The sequence below is a fragment of the Battus philenor genome, unplaced genomic scaffold, assembly GCF_028537555.1.
Source record: "Battus philenor isolate CCGP_79_NKW_IND1 unplaced genomic scaffold, ilBatPhil1.0.hap1 SCAF_7, whole genome shotgun sequence".
Classification (NCBI taxonomy): Eukaryota; Metazoa; Arthropoda; class Insecta; order Lepidoptera; family Papilionidae; genus Battus; species Battus philenor.
Window position 1 is genome coordinate 4395117 of NW_027181737.1, and position 18335 is coordinate 4413451.

General features: G+C 32.0%; 1 protein-coding gene across 1 annotated transcript; it reads right to left on the reverse strand.

Moving 5' to 3' along the window:
- Window positions 1-9186: 9186 nt before the first annotated feature.
- On the reverse strand, window positions 9187-14044 carry LOC137931111 (dual specificity protein phosphatase 14-like). Its single transcript, XM_068774510.1, has 4 exons — window positions 13810-14044; window positions 11705-11933; window positions 10337-10473; window positions 9187-9778 (listed from the first exon to the last, which is right to left on the reverse strand). Exons 1-4 carry the CDS (start codon window positions 13908-13910, stop codon window positions 9589-9591), a joined length of 657 nt encoding a protein of 218 aa, XP_068630611.1. The 5' UTR covers window positions 13911-14044; the 3' UTR covers window positions 9187-9588.
- Between the last annotated feature and the right edge of the window lie 4291 nt (window positions 14045-18335).

Sequence of the window (18335 nt, forward strand, 5' to 3'; positions counted from 1 at the left end):
ATTAACATTTCAGTGGGCGATGTCGATCGGACGAGCCCGATGTGTCATCTCGGCAGCTTGCCAACATACCTGTACCTGTATAACATGTTTATATATGATGGACATTTCGCTGAATATAAAACAAATAGTTTCGCAGTTTTAGATATATGGCAAGGAAGATTATTGCCAGCCACCTAATTAATAACTAACAAAAATTAGTGAAGAACTAACTTGTTATGTACAAAGTTTTAGGCAAATATAACTTCAACTATTATTATAAGATATTGACAAACATTGGGATCAATAGGTATTAAAAATATTACAAAATTATCGCCTACGCTCGACATGGAGAATAATGCGAATCGGTAAATTGACAATACTAGCCAGGTTTTTAGCGACATCGATCGCATACAATACATAACCTTCGGATGATTGTCAGCGCGAGCATTTAGTATGTATATATGTCAATGTACTATGTATATATAAAATAATAAAGTACTATTGATGTGATGATTTCATTAAGCAACCGCATTTTAACCTTCGCTTTATGCTTTATCACGTTTTACTATCTTAAAGATGCTTGAAAAAAATGGATCATTTTATTAGTTGTCATGACAATTTGAAATAATTTTAAAAATATGTAAGAAATAAATTTGTCAAAGAAATAGCTTCAGTGGTTTGTTTTAAAACAGTGATGTGATATTTGCCGACATAAGTTACATAATTTTGGTAATTAAATACGGTTCTTTGCGTATTACTAAATACACTTCGGCGATTTAGGCGACGATTTCACCTGGGTCGCCGATGCGTCGTTTTTTGAACCAACATCCAACAAGATTTACCGTATATTTTTAATGATTATAACACAAACTTTTTACTGATATTTTAGATATTTTGGAACCGGCCTGCATCTAGCGAATTCCAACGACCTAACTTGTTATTATTTTTACTAAAATCTATATATACCTGCTGTTTTTTGATAGATGTAAGTACAATAAATATATAAGAGAAATACATTAAACTAGAAAATAAGTCCAGTGATAATGTACTGTGATAATAAGATGTGAAACAAACCGAGGTGTCTTGGGAATAGAGATCAGGGGTGTTAGGCAATGTTAATAATAATAAAAGACAACGTTTGGAGAGACAGTAGAATAATTAGAGAGCTTAAGAAGTACAGAAGAAGTACAGAAAGAAGAATGAAAAATAAAGATAAATGAATGAAAAAATACAAATGAAATCCTTATCCCGACTATAGAGGGAACGACAGGTAAAAAAAGCATTTGCATTGGCGATTGAGGTATATAATAAATTGAAAATAACTGTAAACGATTTAAAAATTAAACGCAATTGATGTAATGATTATGTAAATTTCACGGAAATTTTGATGTGGTCAAAAATAACTAGACATCTCGTGGAGCACCGGAATGCATATTAAAACGACCGATATAAATATAATTCTGGCAGGTTCATACTCGAAAGCACGCGGGACTATCTCCACGACAGCCGGCATGATTCAAATAAGTGCTAAGATTGATCTTATAAATAGATGCAATGCAACGCGGAATGTTGATTGCTTCAGAAATACATGTACTCGTACACGACTGTTTTGATTGATCACTTTTGCAATACGCTTTAAGTCGGCTAAGTTTGAAAACTTACGTAATTTACCAATAATATTTCAAATACAGATTATTTAAATCTATTAGAAGATAATTACACATTTTATCTTTTAAATACAAGGTAGTTGCTGTAAGGTTATAGGTGTAAGAGGTTTAAAGTGGTCAATAAATAGCTCGAATAAATATTTTATTTTATAGCTTTTACACTTATGTTTAATCACCTTGAATAAACCGATCGCTCTGCAAGTCTACTGGACTGCAACATTCCAATAACTTCTAGCAGTGCAAAGTCTGCAGTGACAGATAGTAAACAACAATTAATTTTAATATGTGATAATTCGAATTTTGAAAACGCTTTTTCTTACTGTATGATCATTACATTATTTAATTGAAATTATTTTTACATTCTATAATTAAAAGCAAATGATCTGTACATTCACCCCTTTAAAAGTTTTATAACCATCCTGTGTCATGAGTCACATGGAACCCATTTAATGTTTCTTTCTTAGTAGGGTTTACCATAAACGCATTTTGATGATAATTATACTAGTTTACATTGATAATAATTAAGTAATAAACGTATATTAAATAAATCAAAATGCGTTTTTTTTAAAACGAGTGGAATGAAATCGAGTTGTATGTTAGTCCGAATTTTGGATAAAATATTCCAGAGATTATCTGAAATTTAAATACATAAAGATAATAAGTAAAACAGATGCAAATAAATTAAACTTCTGTCAGATAAACGTAGCGATTTCAGAAATATATTTACGAACTCAACAAACAAGGATAACAGACAGGATATCCAGAACTGGTATATTTTAAACAAGCAGGATTTGCTTAGAGCAACAGTTCTAACATGTCGAACACGACGTTAAGCAAATAATCCTTGCGTCAGTGCAGACAACGCGTGTGATCATTCACAGGTAGAAATCTACCCGCCAACACAGTTGCATTCGTGTGTTTGTAATTTTATGTTTTAACTTATTTATTTCGTCTTATGTTTTTAGTAAACGGTCTTTGTTACTGTAAAAAAATGAATTATTTGGCAATTTTATATAAGGATAGGTGAGGTCATCTTTTTCTGATAAATTTAACTTTGAAATGTTTAAAAAATATAGATCATGTCGTATGTGAAACTTCAAATATTTTGTTAGTACATAAATAAAACTGTTCAAAAAAATTGGAGCAAAATCATAATTCGAATCAATTTACGTCGCGTTTTTCCTAAGCGTTTGAGGTCAAACGGAGAACGTCTAAATGCGAAGTAAAATATTCGCATTAATCTTTTTCTGAGAAAAATAACATTTTAATTCTATATATACCAAACATAAATTTAGTCGTCGGCGTCGTTTTAGCTTATAGATGCTCACCGAAAGGCATAGGCCTAAAGATATATATGGGGGAAGTAGCATACCCACCACACTTGGTAGGCAGGTTGGAGAACGCAATGTGGAACTATATTACGGAGAGGGTGCTGCTGCCCATCCTCTGGAAACTTGCTTGTACGCAGTGGTAATCATATATAATTAATGCACAAAGTGTAAGTTATATACAGATTGTTTCACGGAAATCGAACCCACGACCTACGATCGTTTATCATATTCTCCAGTATTATCTAGTGCTCGGCACGGGATAAATGTAGTTTCAATATACAAAATAAAATTTTCGATGTCAATATTTTATTATAAAATACGTATGAAGAAATTGAAAACATTTGACATAGGCTGTAATTTTAAAATTAGCATAAATATCTTATATGTATATTTGACGTACCAAAAAATTTAAATGAAAAACATGCACTTAAAAAGAAAAAAGTCACACAATAACCGTAATAATTTATTTTTCATTCCTTTTAATTTGACAGTATATTTTGTTTTGAAAGCACTATTGTAGAGAGTGCTGTGAGGTTTGTAGGGACCCTTTGATTATACCTTACAGGAGTACTCCTCCTCCTTTATTAGTAGGTCCCAGTTGATATATTTTAATGAAGGAATATCATCTAGTGTTTTAATGTTGATTAGAAACAGAGAATTTAATACAAAAATAGCAAATAAGATATTGTATGCCTTTGTTTAAGTAGTTAGCACGTTGAATCGTCAATCATATTAGAGCGTGTGTATGTAAAAATATACAACCGATTTGAGATATTTATAGAATGTTTTGCGTCTCATTAGATCATAATAAATGATGCGAAACAAGGCCAAATCCTTGGGGACAGTCCAAATGCTGCACCGATGTGCCTTGTTTATCATTTTTGAGATGATATATACCACATTCTACATTTATATGGATGCATAGTGAATATTTTACGAGGTGTAGACAAAATTATAATGCGATATCAGAGAGGTTTCTATTTGCTAAATATATTTCCGTGTAACCTTAAAAATATTACAATAAAAAAGAACTCGAAAAATAAACTAATTGAAAAATAACTCTACTGAGTTTATTGTCGGCATTTCTAAAACCAAGGTGCGTTGGAAATCTTGCCGTAGAGACATGTACATTAGCGTATTTTACATTGATAGATGACATAATAAAGGAACTCGATTTGATTCTAGTTTTTACGAAATTCTGTCATTTTTATATTTAGTAGACTAGTGATCATTACGAATGACCCAAAGTGAAAAATAAAGAGTACCTACCAGAAGTAAAATATATTCAGTAATTTGGATTTGTTTTAAATTTAAAAAAATTACAAGATGTTCACTAGACCGTTCGCAATACTATCCTTATCTACTCCATATTATTGCGGTCGATAAAGCATTTTGTTCCTGCCCAGGATCATATAAATGTACATTACATACATAGAAACTTATTGATACTTTCGCAAATTGGTAAAAAATTTAGCGACATTTGACATCGTGAACTATTACTAGTAATATTTAATTAGAAATAATTTTCTTGCTTTCGATATGAACATTTATTCTATTGTAATATATAGGTATTGTAAGAAAAAAGTTGAAGAGATCAGAGACTTGGTTTAATGCCTTATGATAAAAAAGCACTTTGATATTTTGAGAATCCAGGATAAATTTGAAACGTTATAATCTAGGTTATGTGGTTAACTATCATCATCATTATTTCAGACGTTCACTGCAGGACGTAGATCTTCACCAGAGATTTTCAATATGACGGGTAAGATGCTGCCTTCTGCGTTATGAAATCGTCATCATTTACCAAAAAACGTTTTAGTATTTGTCGTCGTCATCGCTTCTGTCCATAGATGCCCACTGTAAGGTATAGGCCTCCTGCAAAGATATTTATGGGGGACATACCATAATAGCCACTCTTGGCAGTCGAGTTCACGATAGTAGTGTGGTATTATGGTATGCAGAGGACGTTGCAGCCTATCCTGTAGATTCTTGTTTGTGAGCAGTGGCAACTCCATATAATTAATGCACAGTATGTAAATTATGTAAGATTGCACGGTGGAAAACGAACTCGCGGCCTACGATCGCAAGTCACAGTCTTATACCGCTTTGCTACCACTGCTTCAGTACCTTAAATAATTTTGATTTGTTTCTAATTCATATCTTCAAATCCAGTTTTCGTAGTTATTAAGATATTTGACAGTTCGTAAAGGCAAAGGCCTTAGTAAACATGATTTTATGTTTATCAACGATTTAATCTTCAATCATTTTACATTTCATCACTATTTAAAAAAAAATCATCTGAATTTTTCCCACTTTCGTTACATAACTTGTTTTCAATGAAAATTGTAAGAAAAGTCACTACTCTAAGCAGGTTCGCGTGGGCGCTGTAATTAGCGATAGCATTGAACTTGGCAGTTGTTTTTGCCAACAAACCATTGCGGCCATCAGGTGTTTTGGCAAAACTTTTAATTGCTCCGCAAGAAATTGTAATTGTATTTAAAACCTTATGTTCTTTGCGGCAAAGGAAATTATCGATTCAAAGCACATAGCATTGTTCATTGTAAGCTGAAATTAATTCTATGTTTTCGCATGTCACTCATATTTGAAGATCGTGGTGGCTGGCAAGAGACCAAGACCATTGTTAGGCAGACTACCTATCCCTGCGATCAGGTGAAAACACTCTGAAATAGCTACGTGTGGAACATGAACACATTTTGCTAATTATACGACGTACGAAGTTTTTCGTACGTCGTTACGTATAATTAGCAAAATGTGTTTTTTCAAACATAGTTAACATTTTCAGACTATTTCATCATCAGTAAATTTATCTAAATTTAAGATTAAGCAATGCTTCACAGCTATAGATTTGATATACTCAGATGACTTTTTACTTTTTACGACAACTTTAATTTCTAGAGGACTCTTCAATGTATGTAGATACATCGGATCATCAGATCCAGTAAAAGCTTTCCCCAAATTACCATTATATCTATGTGCAAAAGTTGCAATAAAGGTTGACATGAAAAAGAAAGAAATATAGCAATAATTTGTTTATTTCATAGTGATCATTTATCTTCTTATTAGTATCATTAAACCGTGTTTAAAAATAGATAAATAATGTATCGCACAATGGCCGATCGAGTATAAAAGAATTCCGACTAAAGTAAATTTGAAGTTAATTTAAACAAAAACATTAAAACTGCTCATAAGCGAATTTAAGTAAATATCTTCGGAAACTGGAACATTTATAAGAGTATGTTTTTAAATATAACTTAATATCTGTCTGTCTATTTCCGTAACAAGACGTTTTATTGTTCACGTTAGCGGAAATCTACTGAACAGATGTTCCTGTAATTTGAGCAAGTTATAAAAAAAAATTATTTACGATATTAATTGGCAAAGAAGTTCCACTTTTCCCGTTAAGTCACTAATTTCTCTATTGGCAATAGCTCATGAACAAAGTTTAAAATTCTTTGACCACATTGAAGGCCTGGTATTTTTGGATGTCATCAGGGGGTATGCGCCGGTTATCGCCACACTTGGAATGCGGATTGGTGAGCGCAATTTAATTGAAGTGATGATGATGAAACAGTCTCTAATCACCTCTGAATGAGCGCGTATGTCTCGGTAAGGTAAAGATGGTGAAGAAGTTTGGAAAGGGCTCTGCAATTCCAATGATCACCTCTGTTCCATCAATAGTAAACGAGTACAAAGAGAATATGATAACTTATCGTAAAATTTATTTTATAATTTGTGACAAAATCTTTATTAAATTTGTGAAAGACGACAGTCATTTCATTGTCGGTTCGCAAAATATTCCGCGGAGACTATTACGGGCTTTGATCTCATTTCATCCAGGAAGTAGGCGCGCATTGTCAGCTCTGTACGCTCTCTGATATTACAGCGCAGGATACTAGCGGAGCGGGAAACATAAAATATTTTTATAGATTTATTTGAAGCTTTCTCATTACTTTTTAAAATAAAAGTTAATAGTCACATTACTTGAGTAGATCAAGTAAATTCTATTACTTTTTCTTTTTGAACTTTTAACTTGTGAGTTGCATTATTGATACTTTATCTAATAACGACACAAATTATAATTCGGTCTCGTTGTTACCGGTTTTCATTTTTAAGTGTCGTGTAATTCCAAACTCCGATTATTAGAAGTCAATTAAATTATAATTTATTTTTACTTTCACTATGTAATATATAATGTAATATAATAATAATAATAGTAATATAATAATAATAATAGTAATATAATAATAATAATAGTGACAGCATAAAGGCAAAGGTTGTAATTTACCTCCGCAAATTATGGGTTTGGTATTTGTCAGACCGTACATTTCGTGTGAATTATATAACGTTGTTTCTGCTCATAATTGGCGAAGGAAGATACCACGAGAGAATTAATTTCGTTAAAAAAATCCGTAAGATATTTGTTATCCGTCAATCTCCACTGAGCTGAACATAAGGCTCACCCTCAGATTTCCGGTAAGACCAATTGGTAACGAACGACCTTTGGATGGACATCCTGCGCTGCGCTTGTTGGCCCCTGGCACTAGCGGTCGTTCAGTGTGGACTGCCAATTGTCACTTCAATTTGCCCATCCGCTGGGTTGTCTCGGTTACTTTCATTTGACTACAAATATTTTCATTTGACTACAAATATGTTCATTGGATTTCGTAGAGAAATTTGGATCATAGCTCCTTCCCTGGCTTGTTGAATTTTTGGGTACTTCTTGAATATTGAGAATTCGGCAGCGTAATCTCTTGAAAAGGAAGTTTGCATAATAACATTACAAGAATCTTATTACGAATGAAACGAGTTTGAATTGTATACCTGACTTATGTCACGTAATCCGTGCCCCTATTATAAAACAAAATGAGCTGCAAACTATTTTTTCGCCCCCGCTCCGCCCGGTACTACGTGGCAGTCTAAACAGAGGTACGACTATTTCGGTACGACGCGCTCAATGCCACGGGGCCAACAACTTCGGCAGCATTAGTCATTACATAGTTTTAACGCAATTAGGTAACACGTATCCTGTACATTTTTATAACTTCATCGAAGCTTCCACGTACACGCGACTGTTTGAGTCTATGCGATCATTCGTACTAGCGTATATATTCGTATGTAATAGAGACACACCGAGAGGAAATCCTATCTCAATTAAATCAATTACGTTTAGATAATTAAACTGTATTATAAATATTTATGTTGTTAAATAGAAGGCATTTAATGGAATCAGCAGTTACCTTGCGGAAGTCCATCCTAAGTAAGAAAAGGACCAATATTTAGCCACTTATACAGGTGCGGAAGTGGCTAAATATTGGTCCTTTTCTTACTTATATAGAAGGCATTTATTATTTTTTTAATAACAGTATTTTTTAGTTTTTTTTTGTAAAAATAAAAAAAAACGAAAAAAGCCAGAAAAGATTAAGAAGAATTAAGATAAGTTATATTTATTTAATTTGAAATATCTTTAACGTTGAATGTTTTTGTGTATTTTAATTAGGTATTCGTAAATTTGCAATAGTATTCATACGTGTTCATATAAATGCGCGGACGTATTCAAATGTTTATATTTCTGTAAAAATAAAAAATAAATATTCATTTATTATATATTTATTTTGGTCCCTTTATTATACATACATATAAAATCGTATACACTTATAACTAGATACAAAATCGATTACATCTTAATAGATTATCACAATGTTTATATCTAAACATAAAAAAGTATAATTATATCTAAACAAATTGTTTACATAGCATACATTCGTAAAATAAATTGCACTTTTTTAATAATGTTTTAAAAATTGTACTTATTGAATAAAAAGTTTTTAATTACTTTATTTTTGATTTAAATATCGATAAATTACTTTTGTACTTGGATACTAATATATTTAGCAAATTTTAAGTTGAAACGAATACGGTGAAGTATAATATGAAAATGTAATTTGCGGTTTAGAAAATCGGAATTCGTGTGTAAAGTCTATTAAATTTTCTTATCTAAAACATCCATACATCAGTCTTTTAAAATATTTAATATCTGGTTGAACTGAATAGGCGCATAGTTATGTGGTAGCAGTAAAAAAAAAACAAAAAAAATATAAATAATTATTAACATTTGCTTAAAAAAGTAAAATAATGTGTTTTCATAATATATTGTTTTATGCATTATTTATTATTATTTAACTGTGAAGTATTTACTGTTTTTTTTATTAATTCACTTTTTACATGTGCGCCATTTTAATTCAACCAAGTTTTGGCATAACAATAATTTAGTACAACAAAATCTCGCATCCCATGTACGTAGTACAATATTATCAAGGTATATAGTAATGAATGAGATTATTTTTTAAATAGCCGAAATCAGTTTAATAAAAATTTAGTGAAGGGTTTAGAATGAATTTTAAAAATATTTGTTTACTTACTAAATTAACGAATTTACCTTCTAAAAAATATGATCGCTCAAATCTAAACATCACACTAATTTCGGCGTTTAAAAAGCTATTTATAGCATAATAGCATATTCATTCGTTATAACTAATTAATTGATATAAATACCGTTAAGCGAAATATCGTAAGAGCTAAATGCGCAAGACTCAACTATTTTCAATAGGTCCGAATCGCTGCCGGAACCACATCATGCCTCTATAGTCCGGTTCGTATACATCTGGGATTTCCTTATCGATGGCTTCACAGTAAACCATTTTCACTGACGCCTCGCCGAACAGACGCTCCTCGAATTTTATCAGCTGCTTGAAGAAACCAGTGTTCGGTCGTATTTGTGGTCTGTAAAGAATGCTTTCTGTGATCTGTTGCGTTGAATTTTTTTGTGGTCAATGTATATGTATGTTATTATATATAATTCATTTTACCCATAGAAATGCATAGACCTCAAAACCTATGTAGATCATGATCTATGTGACAGTTATGGCAATAGATACAGATGTAATTCAATTAAGTTTCCAATCCAGAACCTTAATTGACTGAACTAACTTGGTGTTAGTTCTGCGCGCTAAGTAGTCTGCCCACTGCTACTTCTAGTTGGCAATCAGTAAGGTTCCATTCTTTGCTGATTTGCTGATTTTGATGTCGAAGAGATATCGCGAACATAGCTTGCCAATAAGATCCAGTGTCAGAGACTGTATTTCAGTGCCGTAAGTCATCAAGTTAAAAAAATATTTAAAATAAATTTAAAAATCATCAATGGTTATAGAACTTCATTTTAAATGTTTAACTTTAAAGAACAATGAACTGGAGTAGTTTGACTGCAGTCTATTGTTTTATTTGTAGATAAATAAAAATAATTATTAATTAATACACTACTATTAATCAATAAAATTTTACCTTCTCAGTTTGAGATGGTGGTAGGCGTCTCTGAGACTCATCCTCTCCCATTTGACCAGGTATGCCAGGCAGAGGGTTACAGACCTGGACACCCCAGCCACGCAGTGAACCAATACAACTTCCCCTTTATTGACCACCTGGGGGATAAAAAAGTAATAAGTTGCTACAGAGTATCATGGATCGACAACATGTCGAGATCACGATGAAAAGTAAACATAGACTAAATTACAGTATAATTACTTGAAAATCAGCTAAATCTTAGTATTAAAACGGGTAATTTAAAATATCTATTTATTTCAAATAAATGTTGATATTGTAGTAAAATATGAACTAATAAATGTTGGTTTGACAAAGTTCTCTTTTGTTTTTTAAATAAGTTCTTGCAAGCAAAGCTTAAGGAGCTCAATGAATACAACACTATAGTTTTTAACACTTGGTGTCAACAGGACGTGGCGCTTGCCGCACATCTGAAGCCAGCACGGAGGTCGTACGAGAAATGTTCCCATGAAAATTCATATCGAAGAGGGGTGACATTGAGTGGCTACTACGAAGTTCTTTTTTATTTTGTAATTCCATTTTATCTCACGAGCGGGGCCTTCCGTAACTTTTCGAAAACATTCGCTAAATTAAAGCAATACTTTAAACTTGCAGGTGGTGTTTCGTCTTAATGTTATAATTTTAAAAAAATAAATAATATTTTTATTTATTTAATAAAAAATATATTTTGTTAAAAGCTCAACGTATATTTATGGCACTGACAACCTATGTCCCATTCGCGTAGAGAACGGTTTGGTTTAGAAACGATTCGAATGGCATCATGGCTGGGCCGATGGACGATGATCATTGCATTCCTAATACGAATAGGCTGTACAAATTATTACTATCATCATCATTTCACCTCTGCTTCTACTGGTTATAAGGATCCTTTCCAATAGTATCGGTAGGAAGCGATCTATATCTGGCCTCTTCCAACTATCGTGACAAGGTCCACCTTGTGTGCGGACTTCCCGCGCAACACTTTCCATTCCGTTGTCTCTACTCAAGAACCATAAGGCCTCAGTGGCCATTTGTACTTCGCGCTACGTTGCCTGTCTAGTGCTACTCAAACTTGCTAATCCGCTGGGCTATGCCGGTTACTTTCTTTCGTTAATTGATTTCGTAGAGAAATCCCGGGCATTGCTCTTTTTAATGGTCCGTTGAGCGACTATTAGCTTTCGAATGAGATTGAGAGTGAGAGACCTCGTTTTTTTACTGTAAATACTGGTATGATACATCCTAAATTTTCGTTTTAAGACACTGAAGGATTTTGATGCTGTAGCATTATGTAATAGTTATTAAAGAAATGTCTGTTTCTTGTTCTAAACTTACTTCGTTAATAAGGTCGGCAATCCTCTCCATGAAAGGGTGCATATCGGAATTGGGTGTGTCGAGAATTGGTACGAATTGTCTGGGGGCGCAGTCTTCAGGCGGCGGGGGCAGTTCTGGGGCTGCGTTGACGACGAGTCCGGGCCGCAGCGCCTTCACTGCGCCTGGGAGAGCGTGCGCCCCACATACGTATAAGGAGCCAGTGACTCGAGACACTCCGAGAGGACATCCTCTGGTTAGAAAAAAAATCTTTCATTAAAACTGGTTTAAAAAAATTCTTAGAACCTATTGATGATGCTTAACAATCTGGTTATATTAATAAATAAATAAAAGCAATTACCTACTAACCTTTTAAATTAGTTAAAGGTTTGTAAGTAAATAGATTTATTGTTGATCTGATTAATATTTTATAAACTATTTTTTTTGTTAACCTAACGCATGTTGTATTCACTTGTCATTAAACTTACAATAAAATTAAATAGCCCTGTGATTTTGAAATTGCTTTATGTTTTTATTGAATAATATTAAATATGTTGGTAATTTTTAAAGAATAAAATTAAAGTGAAAAATTAAAAAAAAAACAAAATTTTGCTTCACGTATGAGTATGTATGTACGTAAAAAGATTTTTATATTTATTTTTGGCGGTTATTTATAGTAATTATAGATCTACATCAATACTTTATAGTATTGTATATTACTTAATTTTTATGCAAATTATATAATTTTCTTAAACAACTGTGATTTTGTTAAGACGTAATTTTCCTTAGGTAAATATTTATGACATAATTCATAATAAATCCTTTTGATTCAGGTCATAATAAATACTGTCAGAGAGCTTTAAACGATATTAATAGGTGTCAATGAGTTAGAAAATGATTTTGGCCTTAAAGTTCGCCATCATAAATAGCATAAGAAGTGTTTAAAATTGACAGTTTGTTAATTATTATGTTGATAACTATTTTAAATTATTCGAATTGGAAGTCGGACAATTTTTAAGAAAATATATAATTTTTTTACTGGTAATAAATTTTTAATTCAATTCATAATTTAAAACTAAAATAATAAAGCAGAAGTGTAGTATAAATAATAACATGAAAAAAAAATATAGCAAGCATAAAGAAATATAATAGCAATGTAAAACTTAAAATATATTTTACGAATCTAATGTAACGATTCATAAAATCACATCAATGTCAAAGTCTAGGACGCAAGGTTGGACCATTTAACTCTGTACTAATATGAAATATGTTGCTATCACAAATCCGAGGTTAAAATTATCTAATATATTATTTCTATTACAAATTTAGGTTTAATTATTAAAAATACAATGTATACTAATGTATAAGGTGAAGATAAATATGGCGTCAGCAAAAGTATTTCATCATTTTCCCGCCTATATTGTTGACAACAAGCGACACGTCGGCGCGTAAACAAGACATTCCACGCGGTTGTGTCACTCTGGCTGACTTCCAGCGGCGTCTGACCTAGCGAACTTGCATATATACCGTTTTCCCAATATCAACAAATTTGGCAATGCTTTCTGGCTTTGTAAGGATTCTTTGTTACCAAAATAAACAAGCGAAATAATTATAGACGGTTTAATTTTGCAGAAGGACAAAGGCTGATTGTTTCGAACCGTTTTAAATGGACATTTTACGAATGTTTTCTTTTCAGGTTATTACAGTATTAAACTAAAAATAAGAATAATTCTTTAAAAATAATTATTTGATTTATTAATTTAATAATATATTATATTAATTTATTATTACTGGTCCTATTGAAGACTACGGGGGAGATCTATGTCCAGCTGTGGACGTCCTATGGCTGAAATGATGATTGATTTGCTCTTAAGCAATTTTATTTAATTACATTTTGAGTTCCTGTACCTTTACGACAAAATATTATTTTACTGTAACACCCTTTGTTAAAAAGAGTTTAAAGTTCAAGTTAAAAATAACATTGTATTCCATTTTTGCCATTAACCATTTTAACGTGAAAATACAACATAAAGTTAATATATATAACTTAAAAATAAAATGTAAAAATATATTTATCGTTTCATAAATGCAGAGTAGATAATAAAAATATATGTATATTATGAAAAGACCTGTTCAATTCCTCCTTTGTAAGTTTCGTGTCAACAACCACTTCTACGGTCGATTCGTTGTCTTCAGCGACAGTTTTATCGTCTACCGTTAAAACTTTCATTGTTTATAATTTATCGAATATTTATAAGGTTGATATATGTTTGGTTCAAGGAAAATGACCACAGAGTGTTATTCGGTACACTATATATCGCGAAGTATTTCCACATGGACGCGTTCGCCGTTCGTCCGTCTCCAACGCACGGTTAACGCGTACTGAAGTCGTACCCAGGGGCCTGCCACCTGCGAACCGCGTCCACCGTAACGCCTGCAATATCCGGCATTCCACGATTATTTTCGTATCACCTCTACTGTTATTTTGTTTACAATTCCCTCGCGTTTCTGTATTTGACTGTATTGGTAGATATTTTCCAGTGACATCGGCCGGATTTTTGCTTTTCTTTCAACAATAATTTCCCAATTTGTTTCATAAATTCAATATACCCCTTGATTTTTAATCTAATTTTTCAAAGTATGTTCAGCAATTAGTAATTACGTAACTTTTTTATGTCTACATATATTTGAACGGTTACCGTAAATATAATTTTAAATAAATTGTGAATGAATATATAATTCATATTTTATCATACTATATTTATCACCTAAATAGTTAAATGAAAAGCTGTGGATATACAGCCTATTTTTCAGAAAAAAGTATCGGAAGGTAACAGGTCAATAAATACTGACAGTACAAAATCTACAGGGAAAGAAAGAGAAAAATGAGTGTGCTGTAATTCGTGTTTTGAAAATATTTTCTTTACTATATTATTAATATATTTATTTTTGCATAAGGTGTACAATAAATGACAGATAATAAGCTATTCTTTTATATCTCTAAAGTAAAAATATTAAAAAAACACGTTTTTTACTACGTTTGTTTGTACAAAAAACTGATATACTTAAATAATTGAAAATAAATGAAATGTATTTTCTTTTTCTCTTTTACCCTACTACGCCGTAGCGCGGTTTTTAAAAGTTTATAGGTTAACGAAAAATCCTAACTAAATCTTAATGCTTATTGATTTTTTCTTTTTGTTTTTAAATTAATTTTAGTTTTATATTAAATTATTTAATATCTCAACGAAAATATGCAACATTCATTTTTAGTATATATCCGTATCTTGGCGGACGTAAGTGAAAAATACTTGACATAATTAGCAGGAAAAAAGATCTTTTACATTTTTATAAAAAGTCGAGGCAATTTTTTTCAAATTATATTACATTTCATTGCAGTATATATATACATACACACACACACACACACACACACACACACACACACGTATATGTATATATATATATATATGTAAATATACATATACATATAACATGAGTCATATTATTTGATTATTTTTTTTATCTTGTAGATAGTAAAATGAAGTTGCTGTATACATTTGAAACTAGTAATAAAAAACAAGGCAGGTAGTTTTGGCAGTCCTCTCTTGATGTTAACGTGACATTACCTAAAAAACTCAGGATAGACTGAAACAGGTGGAAATCAGAAGATGCAATGTCAGGGCTGACGATGCATTTTTGTCACCCAGCCAAATTATCTCAATTTTTGCTGCGTATTTAAAAATCTGTTTGGTCCAGCGTTATTATAATGAAAGACCACACCCCTTATACTGACTAATTTGGGCCGTTTTATTCAAACTTCTTGCGGTAATCTTATCAGTTGTTGTCGGTAAAAGTTACAGTAAACACCATACACACAGCCTTATTGTGAATTAACTCCGGTTACATCACAACCTGTGAAGCCTGTTCTTTAATAAGCGAATGCAATTGTTTATTAAAAAAATTATTACCTCCCATTCGTCAGTATAAAGTCCTCGTCCTCAATACAAATTTGTTTGATAAACACGATGAGTTATGGTTATTTCGCAGCGATGTGACCTACGTAAATTTAGTCACTGGTGATGCGAATTCCATTCATCTGGAGCGCTTTACTTGCGCCGAAACTACGTGTTTTGCGGGTAGAAATAAAACGAGAGCGTCAGAGCTCAATGGATACAATGTAGCATATGTTATGTGTCCATTGCCTTTTACGATACGCCATTTTGCGCTCAAGCTTATCTGTCTGTTCTCAAATATCTCGTGTCTCTCTTCTTAGCCGATAGACACCCTCTGCAAAGCATAGGCCTCTCCTGAAGATGTCGATTCGGGTATTTGCCATACTCGCCATGTTTGGCAGACGGTTTGGCGACCGCAGCATAGTACTATTCTTTGGAAACTTTTGAGCAGTGACAATCCAATATAATGAATGCACAAAGTGTGAATTTTACAAGATCGCATTCCGGGAATCGAACTAGCGGCCTATGATCACAAGTCTCAGTTCTATACCGCTGGGCTACCACTGCGCATGAGTTCATAATATCTCGTGTGCGTATTGTAGATCGCGCACTCTCTGCCATTTAACTATTTTTTGGGGCTCCCATTTTATTATATTTACGTGACAAAATTTTAACTTATTGTATAGTGAAAGGTAATATATATTTAGCAAAGATTAATGAGAGAATGTACCCGTATCAGTATTTATTATAATAATCATATTTTAACCTAACGTTAGACGGGTATTTTTATAAATAAATCTACATTCTGAATAAATTTAAATTTTCATTTTATTACTATTAGTCAAAGTAACGTCCTTTATGTATGGACCAAAATTATGAAATTTTTAATTCATACAGAACGGACGTTGTACGGCATTATGTTTACGAGAAAAGATATTATGTTGATCAGGGGTGAGCAACCTTATTTGGTCGGAGGGCCACAGTTTCAAAAACAGTGGGCCATGAAAAAAAATAAAGTATATATTCAAGGTTCAAACCAAAAGTTCCAAACATAATTTATGTTCGTAATCAACCGATTCTAGCATTTTTTTTTAAATACAAAAATAAATTAATATTTTCTTGCCTCGAGGGCCGCATGCGGCTCGCGGGCCGCGGGTTGCTCATCCCTGATGTAGATGAATTTTTGTTTTATATTAACTATCTATGCAATTGGAAACTCCGATCCGAAGATGCCCGAGAGAATTAAAGCACAGCTTAGATTATTATGTTTGAATTATAAGTGAGGTTATTATATTCTTATATCAATATTTGTAGTGTAGTATTTACGAGTCTTGTTAATATAAAATAGATGTATTACAACACGACAATGGAAACGTGAACGAACTACGCGTTCCGTTCGTCCGCGCAAACAGGCTCTATTTTCGTACCGCTTGTTTCTGCCAATGTTTTTTTACTCTAACTCGTAGGTTTGCGACGTCATCTTAGTGAGACTACACACACGCCGTGAGTAAATAAACTAACGGATGAATGGTTTCATTATTTTTCAAGTATAATCATACGCTTGTTTTGGTTTGGTATCAAACGTTTATTCTGATTTTTGTAAGTTAATTTCTTAATATATATATTTTATATTAATATTTCTATTTTGCTAACAGGCTAAACAGTGAGGTGTTGATCTATCACCAAACATAACTGTGTTTCAGTTGGAGAACATATTGCGATATTTCTAGGCGTTTTGGCATTTAATTTTCTTTTTAAAGACGATCAATGTAGATGTGGCGTTGTGAAGAATCCATATTTGTTGGCCATGTATCATATACCTAGGTAATTTTAGTACCCATCCCTTCACATTACATAAAAGAAATAAATATTAAAAAAGATAATGTAAATAAGTCTATTATGTTTATAATAAAAAAAAATTATGTAAGTATATTAATCTGAAAACACTGCGGTTTACAGTTTTGCATATAAAGGGTTATTGGTTAGGAGTAAAATCCTTAAATAGGTTAATGTATAGGTTTTTTTTGTCTGCCAAAAGCTTTAAATCTTTTAGACATATTTACACGCACCCTAAAAAAAAAATCACTTTTGAAAAAAATTCTGTTGGAATACGACAGGCAATTCGTAGCAATCTAGATTATGGACATGTTTTTTTCCACTATATTATCATCTCACTATATTATCATTACATTATTTATTATTTCTGAAACTATTAGATTTTGGATAGAATGTAGCATTAATTGTGACCAAATAAACAATACATTCACCTTTTTAAAGGTTTTACACCCATAAGTATATTGATGTAAAATTCAGTTTTTAATGTACGGGATGTACAAGTGAGAATTTTACATTAAGTGAATATGAGGTAAATAGGTTAGGTAAATTTAAATATTCTAATTAATGGACGAAATTATATACATATATTTACATTAGTTCTATTATATTTCTAATAGTTAAATTGTAAATGTAAGAAAGAAAATGTAAACTTAAAAGTATTAATGTAAATAACATCTAACGACAAGACTTCAATCATGTGACGCAGTGGGTGGAGTAAATCTAAATTTATGTATATTACAACATCAACTTCATGTTTGTTTAAAACGCACTAATGACGAAAATCACACAGTTAACTGCCAGCAGTAACATAACCCACGCCTCTAGTACAATTTTATTTTCCCGCCATTTTTATATGCTGCTAT